Consider the following 18,571-nt stretch of genomic DNA (forward strand, 5'->3'; position numbering starts at 1 on the left):
TCCTATCCCAAGGGAGAGAAAGCATGGTGATTTTGAGAAATGGAGAATGTCATTGTATCCAAGAGTGTCAGGGAGGGAAGGCGAGAAATGAGGACGAAGACGATGGCAGGATCTGTGAACCATGTTATGAAAACTACTGAGGAGTTTTGAGCACATCTGTAGAGAATATAGAGCTGCTCTGCTCAATGTGAACATCGCTAGCCACATGTGGCTATTTACATGTAAATTAGTTAAAATTAAAAACCCGAGTTCCCCAGTCACACTGGTCACAAGTGCTCAGTAGCCACGTGTGGCTGGTTGCCACCACTAGGGCCTTGCAGAAAGTCGTGCTGGACAATGCTGATGTACAGAACTATTAGAGGAGGGGCGGGAGGGACAAAGGGCCAATTAGGATGCTGGCGAGGTGATCCAGGTAAGAGGTGGGGGGCTGAGTTAGAGCAGGGGTGGCTGGGGGACCAAGGAGGTACTCAGGTAGTTGAATGGATGGCTCTTGGTGTTGACAGGATGTGGAGGTTGAGAGAGAAGGAAGTGGACCTAGGATGACCCAGGATTTGGACACAGGTAGCTGGCAAGGCAGCCCTAGCACAAGGAGAAGGGGAGGGCAGGAGCCTCGTGAGAGGCGATGCTCAGTGTGTTTTGGATGTACTGGAGTTGAGGTGCTCTTAGGGTACCAGGGGTGGGGGGAACGTCACGATATTTCAGAGCAATGGGCTCTGTGGAGGTGAAGAGAAGGAAGGCAAAGTGCCCATGCAGACTCAGAAGGTGGCAGCACATGGTGCTCACTAAGGCCTGGGGCAGATGGAACTGCCCAGGCATCACTGTGGCTAGAAAAGGGCCCAGACCTGAAAAACGTCAGAGGGAAAAACGTCCATGGGACCAAAATTGGGAAGGTGCCTGCAGAGTCTGTGAAGGAGCTGCTGCTGAGGTACGATGAGTTGGCAAAAAGAGCGACACAGGGGACAAGCCAGAAAAGTGTAAGCCCCCCACTGTGCAAATGAGGGCTCAGAGGGGCAGAAGCTGTGGAAGGTCAGTCAGCAAACAATCTGAAAACTTTCAGTAGCCATAGCAATGAGGAGGTGACTGTGAATAGCAGCTGAGAGATTTAACTTGTGGTAATGCTCACCAGGTGCCCAGTAACTATCAGAAGCCAGAAAGCAAACACGACAAACGTCAACTTAAAAAAATCAAGGTGGTGTCCGGTAAAGCTTAGCAAAAATGCTTTAATAGGAAAGTATGAGTCTTTCCGTTACGTGACATGTGTATAAATAATCATTTTGAATGTAGCTGAGGGAACATGCAGTTTTTGTGTTTACATGTTTTAAGTACAGCAAAGAAATCACAGTAATTTAGCAAATCCTATCTTTGTAAATAAGCCCAAATAATCTTTATTATGTACTTTGACCCATGTATAATTTTGAATTAGTGAAAGCTTCGTTATGTACTATATACATATATATGTATGCTGTATACTTAATACACGTATGCACTGTATACAGATATAGATGTGTGTGGCACTGAAGAGATAGAGGTATAAATAGGAGTTTGGCACCAAAGGCAGCCACGACTCCTCAGAGCTGGCCGTGCATTTCAAGTCGTGATTTTATCAGTGATAGTCACCCCGCGCCCTTTCTCACCCACCACTTTCATATTACACCTTAACTGTAACGACAGTTAATTTCCTTCTGCAGCCCCAGAACTTTATCTTCTTCAGTTGGTCTGCCTTAATGTAAAATCTGGGTTATTTCCTTATCTCTTTGGAAAAGATTGACTTAAAACATGTAATACTTTCAGTGGCTAATGCTTAGACTATTTAAGATAGTGCTTACCCACTGCTGGTCTATAGCCAGGCAATATTCTAAGATGCACTTATAGTAGATTTGAGAGAAATGAGAAAAAACTTCAATACAGGAGTTTTTTTGTTTTTTTTAATTATGGTAAATACAAACATAAAATTTACCTCATTAGCCATTTTTAACTGTATAATTCATTAGTGTTTTCAAACTGTTCTGCAAATAATCTCCTAAACTCATCTGTCAAATAAACCCTATGGCCATCAAACAACGCCCTACTCCCTGCCCTGTAGCTGCAGCAGTGACCATCTTACCTATGGATTTGACTACCCCAGGTACCTCATACATGTAAACTTATACAGTATTTGGCTTTTGAGGCCTTGTTTTACTAAGCATATTACCTTCCAGATTCATCCATGTTGCAGCATGTATCACAATTTCCTTCCATCTTAAGGTCTTATTGTATATTTATACCACATTTTGTTGATCCATTTATCTGTTGATAGACGCTTTGGTTGCTTCTGCCTCTTGGCTATTGTGAATAATGCTGCTATGAACATGGGTGTGCAGATATATCTTCAAGATCTTGTTTTCAGTTCTTTCGGTATTAGAGTTGATGGGTCATGTGATAATTCTTTAATATTTTTGAGGAACCACCAAACTTCGAGTTTTTTATATTCCCACCAACAGGGTACAAGGGTATGCTTCTCTGCATCCTCATTAACACTTGTTATTTGCTTTTGTTTTGATAATGGCCATTCTAATGGGTGTTAGGGTGGTATCTCATTGTGGTTTGGTTTGTATTTCTCTAATATCTGGTGATGTTGAACATCTTTTCACATGCTTATTGGCCATTCATCTTCTTTGGGGAATTGTCTATTCAAGTTCTTTGCCCATTTTTAGTTTTTTTTGTTGTTGTTGTGAGTTATTTATATATTCTGGATAGTAACTGCTTATCTAATACACGATTTGCAAGTATGTTCTTCCAGTTCATGGGTTTTGTTGGTTTGGTTGTCAAAATCTTTCTCTCATGAACTTATAATAGTGTCAGGCAGTAGTTTGTTTCTTTTAATCCTTTCCTGGCAAAATGAGGTTTTCTTCTCCCAATTTAAGAGTAATTTTTTTTTTTTCTTGTGATAACTACTTCTTTGGCTTATTAATGCTTCCTAAGTTGTATGTGTAGAAAACATATGACATTTTGTTCACAGCTAGTTCTGAAAATCTGTAAGAGAATAACTTTACGAGGATGCTGGAGGGAAACTAGGTCCTTGTCGTGTTTGGGGAGGTATAAATGAATTGAGCATTCCATTCCCACTTGAATCTTTTTAGATTTATGATGCTACAGGGTGAGCTTTCTGGGGGAAAAATACATGTAGAAAGAAACTGGGGGTCCCAAAAGCCATGCTCATAGAAAAGCACATCTAAATCTAACCTAACACACAGGAATCTCTTCCTAATCTGAAATGTATCTAGAGAAGATTTTAGAAAACTATCTCATTGTCTAACACCTGTGTCAATAAATCCCCACCTCTTATGCCATTTAAATCCCTCTTCTTACAATATAAAATAACCATATAATACCTGGGATTTACCTAGTGCCTTTCTTCCTAAGCCCTGTCATTAAATCCTTCTAATATCTCCATGAGACAAGGATGAGTAAATATTACTATTTATACTTAATCACCTCATCTTAATTCCTTTCTCCATAAAAAGGGAATAATAGTAATATTTACTCACTTTTTTAACTCTTTTTGTAGAGAAAAGAATTTAGACAGAGAGTGGTCGAGTGTATTTTCCCTGGTTCATAAGTGAGCCAGGACCAGAAGGCGGGAGCGGGGGAGGGAAAGCACCTCTGGGAGACATCAGTGCAGAGCCAGCCCTGATCCCGGGTTGCTCTCGTTGCTCCAGGTAGGTGAGGTGTCACTTTGGGGTCCCACACATAAGAGGGTATCACTGTGCTTAATGGTCTGCTGTTGCCGTCTTGAAATACTTAGTGAATCTTTGAGTAGGGGGTCCCACAAATAGTGCAGCCTGTCCTGGGCAAAACATGATCTACTTCAGATCATGCTGTTCAGAGATGTTGAGTTTGAGGAGCAGTTGGCTACCTGTGGCGCACCGTGCAGATGCGTCTGGAAGAAGGCTGCAGGGGTGTGAGGGCAGAAAGCTTCCGTAGAGCAGAGCTTCAAGGATGGAAGGAAACCGGAGAGCCATCGGTACCCTGGAAGAGAGCCTTGAACCTAAGGTCATCTTTAACATAAACACAAATAGTAAAGAATTTTCACAAGGGAGAGAGACGTTGTTAAGCAGTTGAAAGAGGAGCATTATCATTCAGCACCATTTTTAGACTAAGGCAGATCATTTGAAATGACATTGAAAAGGCCAGGGAGATGCCAGTTGATCGATTTTATGAAGGTCATGGTTAAAGGGACGAAGACGTGTATGTGGTTTCACACAGTCATTATTTGCAGGTTCCACATTTACAAATGTGTGTAGTAGTTAAAATTTATTTGTAGCCCCCAAATCAATACTCACGTTACATTTGCAGTTGTTGACAGTCGTGTGCAGAGCAGTAAAATAGCTGAGTTGCCCAAAGTGCATGTTCCCAAGTAAGGTCAAACCAGCCGCCACCCCCTTCTCGCTTCGGCTCTCATGCAGTAAACAAGTGCTCTTTTCATGGTCTACTTAGTGCCATAGTTTTTGCATTTCTTTTGGTGAATTTGCCACTTAAAATTGTCCCCAAATGTAGTGCTCACGCACTGTCTCGTGTTCCTAAAATCAAGAGGGCTATGATGTGCTTCGTGGAGAAAGCAAGTGTGTTCAGTAAGTTATATTCAGGTATGACTTACAATGCTGTTTGGCCTTGAGTTCAGTGCTCAGGAATCAGCAGTATATATTAACTGAGGTGTCTTTAAACAGAGACACATTAAACGAGGATCATTTAATGAAAATATTGTGACCAGTGGCTCATGGGAACCTAACCCTGTATTTTCCCTAGGACTGAGGGTTCGGTATTCGCAAATTCACTGTTTGCCATGACTTTATAGAACATAACTACTATGAATGAGAATCACCTGTAAATGTTTGTAACCTGCAGGGACTACAGGTTCAGAGGGAAGTGACTCCTGAAAGAACAGTCAAAAATGGAAGATGAGTCATGGTGATTCTCCGTTCGAGTGATAGATTCTAAGTCCTATAAGCTAGACAGTGCCTTTTGTTATCCTGTTCAACCCCTTTGTGTACAAAGGGTCTTTCTAAAGCATTTCCTAAAAGTTCGGTGAATCTGTATATTTGGAGCCAGAGCTAGGTACCACCGTATCTCGATTCAGACTTTTTCTCCCCACTTTTAATATTTCTGAAATCAGGAGACATCTTATACTCAATTTATATATTTTAACAAAACCTGTTCTCCCATAAGCTGTCACTAAATCCTTGGAATGGCTTCTCATTCAGGAGCCAGGAGCGTAAAAGGACAGGTAGGAAACACACAACTTCTCGGCTCTGGCACTGTACCCTGAAAGCAGCCACAGATAATATCTGAATGAACATGGCTATGTCCCAGTAAAACTATTTCATGTGATTTCCACATGTCACAAATGTTCTTTTAGTTTTTTTTTTTTTTCAACCATTTCAAAATGTACAAAACTTACAAAACCAGTTATTAGGCCAGATTGAGCCTGCAGGTGACTCCTGATTTCATTTAATGACATCATTGGTCTCAGGTGTAAGGTACTTGGATCAGAAGAGGCTGCCCTTGGCTAGTGGTGTCTATTGCTTAGTGTTCCTTTTCTTTTATAGACTGAAATAAAGATTTAACTGCTTTATCTTGATTGAACCTGATATTAAAGTTGGTAACTTATAAATATGAATTGGTTTAGATTTTTACATTGCTCAGCATAGTGTACATTTGCAAGAACTAGGAAATATTGAAAACAAAATTAGGAAAAGTTCATACTTCTATATACAGTAGCGTGCCAATACATTTTAAAACAACCCTTTCATTAGAATTCCTTTGTTCAGCAATGTTCTAATTATCTCTTTATCTTGAAGCTCTACTTTTTCCTTTTCCATTGTGTCATTTTTCTTTGTGTTTTTCCCGTGTACAATAGACCTTATTCAGAAGAAGGCGGAGCTGCAATCTAGAACGAGGCTTATAATACAAGGAAACTTAAATAGGGTGGAAATTAAATAACTTTAAACACAAAAAAATTAGAAGGAAATTGAACTCATCTTGCTTAGCACAGCATCTAAAACACATTTTGAAGATTTAATATTCATCACTGGCCAGAGATCAATGGTTAGCTTTTAATTTATTATAACAATAATGACAAACAGATTAAAATGTGACCTCAGCTGATACTCATAATGGATAGGGGTGAGTTTTAAGAAATGGTTTTTCTCGAGATGTTTTTCTTGAGATGTTGAACAGCACCTACTTGCCACCCCAGCAGCCAGCCCATTCCTGGGCGCCTGGTCTGGCCCAGACTGCTCAAGCCTGCACCAGCCTGGACTCCAGATGCAGCCCTATCAGACCCACAGGACCACCCCACCTGCCTCTCAGGAAGCAGAGCCACAAGTATTTCTGGCCTGGAGCCCTGGCTTTGGCTACCGTCACTGGGGTTCCCCTTACCTAGAATGTGCAGGCAGAGCTCACATCGGAGCACTCAGAGCTCTATTGAGGCTTCTCTCCTGCTTCTGGGACACTCTTAAATCCAGATGCCCCCTGTCCATGCAGACTGTCCCTTGCAGAGGAATGCAGCCTTTTAAAAGGGGTAATCCACAGAGGAGCCTCCTTCCAGATGGCATCTTTGCTTCCAGTGCTATCTCAGAGCCCCAGATCATCTTTGCTAAATTCCCCAAATGCCTTGTATAGGCTTAGAATTTAGCTTACACTCATGAGCTCTCCTGTTAATAAGCTTTTGGCTGTGAAATGCCTTCTGATGAGTATTTAAAAACCACTCTTAGATATTTTCCAAGGGTATCTTTTTTTATTGAGATATATTTGACATATAATATTGTGTGAGTTTAAGGTATACAACATGTCACTTTGATACATTTATGTTGCATATGAAAACCACCATTAGCTAACACCTCTATCACACATCACATAACGGTCATTTTTTTTATGTAGTGGGAACCATTAAGATCTAGTCTCTTAGCAACTTTGAAGTTTATAATACAGTCTTTTTGTCTGTAATCACAGTGATGCGCATTAGATCTCTAGGACTTATCTCTTGGTTTGTAAGCTTATATTCTCAAACAACATCGTCCCAATTCTCCCCGCCCCCCACCCCCCAGCCCCTGGTAACCACCATTCTACTGTTTTTATGAATTTGGCTTTTCCAGATTCCATATATAAGTGATACCATTACAATACTGGTCTTTCTCTCTCTGACTTGTCTCACTTAGCGTAATGCCCTCACATTGTTGTCGCAAATGGTAGGAGTTCCTTCTTTCTCTTGGCTGAATAATATCCCATTGTATACATGTACCACATGGGAGTACATATATCTCTTTGATGTCCTGTTTTCATTTACTTTGAATACAGATCCAGGATTTTTAATATTTTTTTAATTTTTAATTTTTCGAGGAACTTCCATACTGTTTTCCATAGTGGCTGTACCAGTTGGTAGTCCCCCCAGCCGTGCAGTGCACATGGGTTCCCTTTTCTCCACAGCCTTGTCAACACTTATTATATTCTTGATGGCAGCCATTCTAACAGGTAGGAAGTGATAGCTCTTTGTGGCTGTGTTTCGCTGATGATTGGTGCTGAGCATCTTTTCATGTACCTGTTGACCATATGTTTGTCTTTGGAAAAATGTCTGTTTAGTTCCTCTGCCTATTTTTTAATTGGGTTATTTTGTTGTTGTTGTTATTGAAGTATATGAGTTCATTATATATTCTAGATACTGAGTCTCACTAGTTGAATTTTGCTTTTGTTGCTTATGCTTTGGCTATCATATTTAAAAAATCATTGCTGAGACCAATGTCAAGGAATTCTTTTGTATGTTTTCTCCTAGGAGTTTTATGGTATCAGATATTATGTTTAGTCTTTAATCCATTTCAAGTTAATTTTTGTGAGTGGTGTAAGACGGGACAGATTTCATTTTTCTGCAGGTGGTTATCCAGTTTTCTCATTATCATTTGTTGAAGAGACTTTTTCCCCATTGAGTGTCCTCAGCTCCCTTGTCAAATATTTGATGACCATAAATGCAGGTGTTTATTTCTGGGCTCCTTTCTGTTCCTTTGGTCTGTGTCTATTTTTATGCTATTTTGTAATGAAGTGTGATGCCTAGAGCTTTGTTCTTCTTCCCCATGATTTCTTTCTTTGGCTATCTGGAGTCTTTGTGGCTCCATACAAATTTTAGGATTGTTTTTTTCTATTTCCATGAAAAAATATATTGGAATTTTGATAGTGATTGTGTAGAATCTGTAGATGGCATTTGGGTACTATGGATATTTTAAGAATATTAAGTCTTCTGGATCTATGAACATGTGTCTTCAATTTCTTAGTCTTACAGTTTTCATTGTATCAATCTTTTACTTCCCTGGTTAAATCCTGTCTTAAGTGTTTTATTGCTATTTTGAATGGGATAATTCCATTTCTTTTTTTTTTTTTTTTTTGATGTTTAGTTGTTAGTATACAGAAATGTAACATTTCTGTATGTTGATTTTAATCCTAGAACTTACTGATTCATTGATTAACCCAATAATTTGGGGGTTGAGTTTTTCGGATTTTCTATACATAATATCATGTGTAAATAATGACAATTTTGTTTCCTTTCCAATTTGGATGCCTTTTATTTATTTTTGTCTTTCCTAATTGCTTTAGCTCGGACTTCTAGTACTATGTGGAATAGGAGTGATGAGAGTGAACACTCTTGCTTTGTTCCTGATCTTTGAGGAAACTTGCAATTTTTCACCATTGAGTAAAATGTTAGCTGTGGGTTTGTCATCTATGGCCTTTATTGTGTTGAGGTATATTCCTTTCATATCCAAATTTGTTTTTATCATGAAAGGATGTTGTATTTTGTCAAATGCTTTTTCTGTTATCTATTAAGATGATTATGTGGTTTTTATCTATTACTGTTTATCACATTTACTGATTTACATATTTTAAAAAATCCTTCCATCTCGAAGATAAATCCTGTGTGGTCATGATGTATAATCCTTTTAATGAAGTGTTGAATGGTTTGCTACTATTTTGTTGAGCATTTCTGTATCTTTATCCATCAGGTATCTTGGCCTGTTTTTTTTTTTTTTTTTTTCTTGTGCTTTGTCTGGCTTTAGTATTAGAGTAATGCTGGCCTCATATGATGAGTTTGGACATGTTCCCTCTTCAGGTTTTTGAAAGAGTTTGAGAAGGACTGACGTTAATTCTCCTTTAAATGTTTGGTAGAATTCACCAGTGAAGCCATCTGGTCCTGGGGTTTTCTGTGTTGGGAGTTTTTTCATTACCGATTCAGTCTCCTTACTCATTAGTGGTCTGTTCAGATCTTTTATTTCTAAGAATTCTTCTATATATCCTAGGTTATCCAATTTGTTAGCATCTCATTGTTTGTAGTCTCTTATAATGTCTCCTCTTTCATTGGATTTTATTTGCTACTCTTTGACTTTTGATTGGTAAATTCAGTCCATTAACCGTTAGAGTTACTATTGATACGTAAGAACTTACTAATGCCATCTTATTGCTTTCTGGTCGTTTTCCTTCTCTTTCAGCCTATCTTTGTAAATGGCTGATTTTCCATAGTGGTATGCCTTGTTTCTTTTTTTACCTTCTGCGCATGTACTCCAGGTGTTTGCTTTATGGTTATCATGAGTCTGACATAAGACAGCCCATAAATAAAACAGTACATTTCAAGCTGATAGCAACTTAATTTCAACTGACTATAAAAGCTTCACTCTTACATTCCCCTTTTTATTTCTTTCATTTTTATTTACCTGTTTTTATATGTGTACTTATTAACAAATTATAGAAGCTACGATTTTTAGTACTCTTTTCCTTTGAACTTTATACTTTAGTTAAGTGGTCAACACATGATCCAATTACAGAATCTGAGTTTCCTAATATTTATCAGTGTGTTGCATACTTTCATATGTTTTCGTCACTGATTAGCCTCTGTTCATTTCAGCTTGAAGAACTCCTTTCAGCATTTCTTCTGAGGCAGGTCTAGTAGTGATGAATTATCTTCACTTTTAAGGAAAGTGTTTCTCCTTCATAGCTGAAGGATAACTTTGCCAGACAGTATTCTTAGCTGGCAATTTTTTTTTCTTTCAACACTTGGAATATCTAATTCTACTCTCTCCTGGCTTATAGGGGTTTTGCTGAGAAAACCACTGATAACCTACAAAGGAACCCACATTAAGCTATCATCTTCTGACTGCTTTTAGAATTCTTTCGACAGTTTCATTATAATGTATTTTGGATAAGGTCTTTGTGCATTGAGATAATAGGGCGATCTATTAGCTTTGAACTTGGATATTCAGTTAGTTCTCTCCCCAAGTTTGGGATGTTCTCGGCTATTAATATTCTACCCTCCCCCTTCTTCTTCTGGAATTCCAATTATTCTCATACTTGTTCCTCGGATGAAATCACATAGATCATGTAGGCTTTCTTTGTTCTCCTGTAACTGGGTTACTGCACACTTCCTACCCTCTAACTCACTTATTCTGTGTTCCACTCGCTCTACTCTATTTCACATGCTCTCTATTACATTTTTGATTTCACTAGTTTTCAGCGCCATAATTTCTCCTTGGTTCTTCTTATTGGTAAATATTTCATTGATCCTATTTTTTCATGAATTGGAGTTTTCTTTTAGCTGCGTTTCTTCAAAACTGGGATTTTTGGATTCTTCATCAGCAAGATCACAAAATTGCATGCCTTTGTACTTGGTTGTTTGTTAGAAGATTATCACTTTTTGATGACATGTTTCCTTGATAACATTCGTTGTAGTATTGTATTGCTTTCTCATTTCAAGTAGCAGGTACCTCCTTAAATCTTTGCACGTTGTCTTCAAATGAGTATTCTGTTCATTGGTGCTGATGTTGCATAGAGGGGTTTTCTGCCTTTGAATGGCTACTGCTGTTACTCTTGCATGGCTCCCTCTTGTGGCAGGATTCCTAAGCGTTTACGTCCTCTGTGGTTCTTAGCACTCCTGGCTGGCTGCCGGAAGCTTCTCGTTTTCCAGAAGGTGGCGCTATAGCTTCAGTTAGTGGTTTCTCCCAGACCCAGGACTGTTCGCTGAGGGCAGTCCCTATTGGGCCTTGCCCTTGCTTCCAGACTTGGAAATTCACACCAAGAGCCAGAGTGGGGAGAGGTATGGATTTTGCACTTGGGGTACCTGTGGACCCAGTATCCCCAGGTATGGTGCTCCCAAGCAGGAACTTTGTTCCTTTAATGCTCTTTAGGGAAGCAGCAGAATATAAGTCCCCTTCCTCCTCCCAGTCCTGGAGGTCCTACCTCAGTATCCTGGTACTGCTGGAAAGGGGCTTCTCTACCTGCACCACTGGGGTAGGCAGGTACTCATTACTGCTCTCCCCCTCTCCTCCATAGGGGACATCACCGCCCTATGATAGTTCAGCCCCGTGCACTGTTGTGTGTGGGGTGCTGGTCAAGTTCTTACCATCTCCGCTGCATTCAAACTCGTTTTGGTGGGGAGGGGTTGGTCCGATCGCATGCTGGAATTTCCCCTTGGGAAGACTGGACCTATTCAATTTCTCTTTTGTCTGTGGGTGTCTGCCCAGATCAGCACTCTCCAGGTGCATTCCCCTGACTTTGGTGAGAGGGGTTGGGGCAAGTTCGCTGCTTGGCTGGATCCACAGGTGGGGAAGACTCTTCCCAAGTCTCTTGGCATACAGTGCTGGTGCCCACAGCTCCTATTTGTTCATGGATGGATGTCTAACTCTTAAAAAGGGAGAGACAAAAAGGAGGAGCCATCTTACGCTTCTATCGCTTCTCAGGGGGGTCTCGCCGATCTTTTTTCTCTTGGTCACATCTAGGAGGCCTTCTAGACTCTCAAGCTCAGCAGAGCAGTGGGACCTGCGTTTTCAAAAGGAATCCACAAGTAAATAATGGTATCACCTTGTTGTTAAAGGTTATATTTACTTCTGGTGTAGAAATAAATGCTACTACATTGGGGGCTCTTTTACAGCATGTTACTGTTGTGTTTTATTGAGAAATCACCAGCCATAAAAAAGCAGGAGTCCCCACCTGCACAGGTGTCTCCCACCCTGGCCTGTGAGGGGCTCTGAAGGAAGTGCACCGTATGTTCATGATGCAACTGCAGGAGCTCCTGGAACACGCAGTCACTGGTAGTTTCTATCACTATTTAGGGTTGGAGCTCTTATCTTTGCCCCTAACTCCATCAATATAGTTGGCTAAAATTCTGATCTTTAAAAATGAAGCCTCGTGCCCTCCCCCCCCATGCTTATTTCAGACAAAAGCTAGATCCGAATTAGGTGAGAGTTCCAGAGTCAGCAGATAACTTAGCATGAGCTTGCTGTGCGAGGCCCTACCCCAGGGTGGCTGGCACCGTCTGTCTGGGAGCTCTGGCACCACTCAGTGGCTGTGCCACGGTGACTTCAGTCACTGTGACCTTGCCAGGCTCCTCTGCCACCCTGACAGCTGTGGCCCGTCAGGCTGCATAACTCATGCTAAGTGTCCAGCTAAACTTCCGTGACCCTGCCAGATGCATTTTGTACAGAATAAAAAGTCGTTGCACGAGACTTTCTCTGACTCCTAATAATGTTGAACTCTTGTTACTGATTATAATTAGGGTTCTTGCTTCTCCATCCAGCTTGGTATTACCAGTGGGAATCGATATTGAGATGGCAGGTCAGGCCATTTCTCTTATTGCAATTGAGGCAAACAGCATAGAGCTTTTGTCATTGTAACCCTCCTACTCCCCTGAGAAGAGGGATGGGGCTCATGGCACCCGTGGCATGATGTGCATATGAAGTCACCTTAAAACCCAACCTAAGTTAAAGGAAATCAGAATGACAGAAAAGGGTGAAAAAGGTTAGCTTTGCGTTTGTATTTAAAACTAGCAACATGCTACCCTGAAAAAATACTGTTTAAATGTTATTCCTGGGCACTTATGAGTTTGGAAGAGCCTCAGCTCCTTACCAGGGCTGCTCAGACATGGCAGGGCGGGGCCTCTCCTGAATGCTGGTGGCACAGGCAGTTCCTGTCTTCAAGGAGCTACAAATGTGAAAGGTTACAGAGGTGAGGGATGTGAATCACAGGGTAAAATGGTGCCCCCTGGCTCTTTGGCTAATTGACAAGTAAATCAGAAAGACAAAATAGGGCATATGTGAGTTCAGAGAGGAAGGATTCTCAGACTAGGTTCCTTCCATGGAGCTGGGGCCAGGAGAGCGACTGTAGGGAGTGGGCGGGGAGACGTGCAGTGAAAGCTGGTACTCACATCATCTGAAGAGAATGAGTGACGGTTCTGAAAACTCATTCCATGCCAAGTTAGTGTCCAGAGAAACTTCTGGAATATTCCTGGAGGGCTGTCCATACAGAGTTGTCCTGAAGTGATTGAAAAGGTGGTCTTTGAGAAGTCCTGGTTTCTCCCCACCACACACACTAGAACCGTGGCAGGTGCTGATGAACTCAGCTCTTCCCCAATTTTGCAGGGGGAATAGTGATTGGGGGGTTCTAACTAGAAACTATCTGTGGTCATTTAGTGATGCATAGCCACCATCTAGCACCACCTTCCAGGGTGTGACTACAGCCTGGCCCATCTCCACTGACTCTCTGTACTGGGGGAAGTGGCCAGCCTTACCCTGCAGGGGTTGGGGACAGCATCTGGTGAGGGCATATGTACTGTGCCTATTTGTAGCCTTGTTTCCTGGCGTCTCTGGGCTCGGGCAGGGGCCCCGCCTGCTGTGCCCTCCCCCCAACATGTGTCTGTGCATATGTGTAGCATGACTTTAGACACAGAAGTTTGGCACACAAACCAATGTCCACTCGCTGGTCAACATCTCTGCCAGCCCAGCTGTTTAGTATGTGACTCTGGCCCAGCTCTCAGGGCGTAGTCACCTCCTTGTGCCTCCTTGGTGTCCCCATACTGCAGCACTACCCCACCTCAAACATCTGCTAAGGAAGGGCCAGGGATCATGGGTCCTGGCCCACTGGCTGTGGCAGGTCAGAGCTGGAGAGGGTGGTGGGAGGGCTCTAAGGGTCAGCGAACCTGCAGCCTGGACCAGAATGGCCCACGTTCTCAACCAGTGACTGGGGGCACCTGGCTTGGATATTGACCTCACCAACTGCAGGCACTGGCGCAGTTGAGTCCTGAAAAGGTTTACAGCCTTGTCCCGGGGCAGGGTGGACCTGGCAGCCTTTGGAAGCAGCCACTGCCTTCTCATAGCTGCCAAGGTTCCCTGAGTTTCCAGCCCTCCAGCCCTCAAGAATCCTGGCCACCCCAAGACTGAGATCCTCCCCACAAGTGTTCACAGGGTTAAATGCCCCGCCTGGAGCTGCCAGGCCACCCCCTCACGCCCGCCCTGCCATGCCCCCATCTCTACTGCTGGCCAAGGCACTTACTGTAAACAGAAGCTCTGGGTACCAGCTCATGACTGGAAACAAGCTGCTTTCTCAGTCTGTGGAACATAGAACAGAGGTGGGCGGGAAATGCCAGCCCCAGGTTAATATGCATTAGTGAGTAGTGTCTGGGACACTTGTCCCCAGCCAACCTGCAAGGAAAAACAGCTGAGCCACTGGCCTCTCTCCCTTCTGGTTTTCTCAGCATCTCCTAGGCAATGCTCGGCTGAAACCACATCAGCAGATGTTACAGACAGGGACAGAAGCACTGAGATGGCCTGGGCCCTTTCCCCATTAATTAACAGTCTCACAGGGGTGCTCCCGTGCATGCTGTCCCAGAGGGACTGATTTACTCTGCTCTACATCTCCGATCGCATACAACTGGCACTGCCGTCTCCTACTTACAAATATAATCTCTAAGTGGCCCTGCGCAGTAGCTTGTTCAGATGTCAGTTGTCCGGGTAACAAGCTTCCCACTGCTCTACACCTGGTGAGTGATCTGACACTCGCTCTCATCCCAGACCGCATGGCTGTGGTGCTCAGGACTCTGCTGTCTCCACCCGCTCAAAGGGCATGGCCCCCAGTCGGCACTGCTGACTCATTTATGCCACCACGTTAGGAGAGCAGGACCCAGCATGGCTTTTAGCTTTCGCGGCCACTGGCCTGCCACTGAAAAAAGAAAATTAAGAAAGTTGCCATCCCATTTCTATTTTAAGAATCTCCTGGAAAGGCAGAGAACAAAGTTCTGTCACTTTATAGAAGGGGGGCCTGAGGACTAAGTTACACAAAGATGACTCAGCAGGTTTAATAAACTGTACTCCACAAAGAAAAACGATGTTTTACAGTTGAAGGAACTGGGGACCAGGGTGAGGATGGCATTAAAGAGGAGTGGCCCGAGCAGCACGTCCCGAGCGACATCGGGACTGAGCATTAGTGTCCACGCGCTTCACACCTTCAGCCCCTTCTAAACGCCCCTATGAAGCGGATGCACATCACCCCATTTTACAGATGCAGAAACTGAGGCACAGCATTTGCAGAGCAGTTAGTTACCTATGTGTGAACCTGCCCAGAGCAGACGGTGGCTCGGGCTGTTTCCCAGCTCATCAGGACCCAGCGTCCTGCGGGAGCAGGACACTTACCCAGTCCTGGACCCTGCGTAGGGAATAATACTGCAGACGGAGGACGCACGCAGGCGCAAACAGAAGCACCAGACGTTTTTTCCCAATGAGATTTTCTCAATTCCTGGTTTATAATGAAGGCCTTTACCATAGTTATTTACTCTCCGACCCAATTTAAGCCTGCTAATCGAGTTTTAAAAAATCGTGAGGTAAAGTTACAGATGTGTCTTCACCAGAATCAATTTTATGACATTTAACATTAATATTGCCTGCTTTACTATAGTGGGAAATGACCAAAAGTCATTTAACCTCTAATGGGATATGGAATTAAGCAAAGAAAAAAATGCAGTATATTTTGTGATTTGAAATTATATTCCTAGTAAATAGAATGCAACTAGTAGTAATGCTATACTGCATTTGTGGGTGGTGGTAGTGTTTTTTAACTTACAGAATTGGGAGCGATTCAGTTCCAGGAGGATGAGAAAGGTCCTTGGGTCACAGAGTAGGGACAGGCAAGGAAACAAAGTTGTCCTTGATGCTTCCACTCGCTCTCTCAAAATCAGCCTGCAATACAAAGTGGATGAAGCAGATGAACACACCAAGAAAGTATAGCGTGCATACACACAATGGAATTCTTATTCAGCAATAAGAAAGAGACAACATAGATGAACCTTGACGGCGTTATGCTAAGTCAGATGGAGAAAGGCAAATACTGTACGATTTCACTTACATGCAGAATCTTAAAAAGCTAAACTCAGAGGCACAGAGAGTAGAATGGAGATTATCAGGGCCTGGGGGAGATGTTGGTCAACTTCTAGTTGCTCTGAGGATCTAATGTGCAGCATGGTGATTATAGCAAATACTACTGTATTATATACTTGAAATGTGCCAAATGAGAATATCTTAAGTATTCTCACCACAAAAAAGAAATAGTAATTATATGAAGTGATGGAGGTGTTAGCTAATCATTTTGTAATATGTAAGTGTATCAACCCATTGTACACCTTAAACTTATACGCTATTATATGCCAACTGTATGTCAGTGAAGCCAAAGAAATTTCAAAAGAAAATGACTGAGAAGTCTGAGCCCTGTCCCCAGCTCAGGGCAGGAAGCCTGGGGGAGGAAGGACGGTGGCAGGATGAAGGCCAGGGGGCTGCCGGTGAAAGTGCTGGCTGCCCTCATGGTCACAGCTCCACTGGCATGGCCAAGCCAGACCTAAAGTGGGTATGACACCTGCCAGTTAAGGCGCTCTGTCCTGCTGCTCACGGTCCTGGGTATCTGCCACGTGGGCCTTGGGCCTCCACCCCTAGCCCACTTGTTTACAGCCTCAGGAAGGCCCATCACAAACATTCAGCGTCAACATGCCTGCCACACCTAGTTCACACGTTTAGAAATAAGAATTTGATGAGAGCAATTCAGTGACCTGTTACTGTTCCCGAGTCACTGACATGTCTAATCCTCAACAGTACACAGCTCTCGGCTGCGTCTGTTTTGCATGAAAGGCATATTACATGCCAGGAGACATGACCTCCCTTCTGCCTCCCCCAGGACAGATGACTTTGCTAAATGAATCGGGCTGCTTCACTGACCTTGATTTCCTGGTTGGATTCCCAGCGTTGCTCTTTTGAGTTTACACAGAGTTATAACACAGAGTGGTCCAGGGACAGAAGTCAGGCCTTCATGTCACGTCCTCTCTTTGTCTGTGTTGCAGTTGGTGAGTGACTTGTTGGAATTTTGCTTCTATACCTTCCGAGAGTCCCAGGCTCTGAAAGTGGAGTTCCCCGCGATGCTGGTGGAGATCATCAGCGACCAGCTGCCAAAAGTGGAATCCGGGAACGCCAAGCCCCTTTACTTTCACAGGAAGTGACGGAGGACGTCCCACCAGAACTTTGCCTTAAGTGTCCCTGTGTTATTCCGTACCCTCGAAGGACCCAGGAAATCATATTTTTAACATGTGATGGTTGATTCACACTTATTTAGCAGTTTCTCAAGTTTAAAGTCATGTCAAGGGTTTGGAGCTGGGAAAGCAGTTAGACGTGGATTTGGCAAGACCTGAACAGTCTAAAGTGTTCTTCCCTCTCCTGTCCCTAGCGCTTTAGAAACACGTTCCTCTGGATGAAAAGCCATATCTAGTCAATAACTCTCTGATTTTGATATTTTAACAGATGGAAGTTTTAACTATGCCATGTAGTTTCTGGTATTGTTCGCTTGTTTTAAAAGGGTTCAAGGACTAACGGACTTTTTAAAGCTTACCCTTGGTTTGCACATAAAACATATAGTCTATATGGGGCATTAATATTCTTTTGTTATTTAAAAAAAACAAAAAAAGAAAAAATCTATACAGATTCCTGTTGTGTAATAACAGAGCACGTGGCATAGCGCCCCCTCTGGCTCTTCCTTGCCCCCGTTCCTCAGCATCACTGGCATCCACGCCCTTTAGCGTCCATTTATTATTTAATTAGAATGGATAAGATGTTAAAACAAATGCCTTGGTTTCAATTTCTAGTATCTATTGTGTTGGCTTTACAAATAATTTTTTGCAGTCTTTTGCTGTGCTGTACATTACTGTATGTATAAATTGTGAAGGACCTGAATAAGGTATAAGGAACTTTTGTAAATGAGACACGTAAAAAACAAAAACAAACAAAGAAAAAAACAAAAAAAAAAGCAACTTCAGTGGTTAATAGGATGAATGGAAAAGTATTTTTGAAAGAATTCTATTTTGCTGGAGACTATTTAAGTACTATCTTTGTCTAAACAAGGTAAAAAAATTTTTTGTAAAGTGAAATGTTCTGCATGCCTAATGAACCGTTTACAGTGTGTTTAAGAAAGGGAAGCTGTGCCTTTTTTAGCTTCATATCTAATTTGCCATTTTACAGTCTCTGTTGTAAATAACCACACTTGAACCTCTTCGGTTGTCTTTAAGCCTTTCTACTTTTTCTGTACTTGCGTTTTGTCCTTGGTCTCCCGCGGGGGCTGCTCGTGGGACCTGAGCACGTGTCCTGGCTTCTCCTTCACCTGCTTCCAGCGGGGAACAACATGCTGTGGTGTCTGCAGCTCCCTGAAGGTGTCACTTGACAACACGAGTGTGGGAGAAGGTCCTGGACGTGCACAGCTTTAG

General features: G+C 42.6%; 1 protein-coding gene and 1 long non-coding RNA gene across 2 annotated transcripts in view; one reads left to right on the plus strand and one right to left on the minus strand.

Annotated features, from left to right (window-relative positions):
• NR3C2 (nuclear receptor subfamily 3 group C member 2) overlaps positions 1-18,565 on the plus strand; it is a 308,616-nt gene extending 290,051 nt beyond the window's left edge. The window contains exon 9 of the mRNA XM_006906271.3: positions 17,162-18,565. Coding sequence (XP_006906333.1) covers positions 17,162-17,317 — 156 coding nt within the window. The 3' untranslated portion in view covers positions 17,318-18,565. The remainder of the gene's footprint in view (positions 1-17,161) is intronic.
• LOC107196784 lies at positions 8,390-17,291 on the minus strand. Its single transcript, XR_001518233.2, has 6 exons — positions 17,040-17,291; positions 15,898-16,013; positions 14,335-14,390; positions 13,211-13,317; positions 12,913-12,987; positions 8,390-11,826 (listed from the first exon to the last, which is right to left on the minus strand). It is a non-coding gene; the product is annotated as an uncharacterized LOC107196784 (long non-coding RNA).
• Positions 18,566-18,571: the final 6 nt, after the last annotated feature.

This window comes from Pteropus alecto, unplaced genomic scaffold (genome assembly GCF_000325575.1).
Source record: "Pteropus alecto unplaced genomic scaffold, ASM32557v1 scaffold50, whole genome shotgun sequence".
NCBI lineage: Eukaryota > Metazoa > Chordata > Mammalia > Chiroptera > Pteropodidae > Pteropus > Pteropus alecto.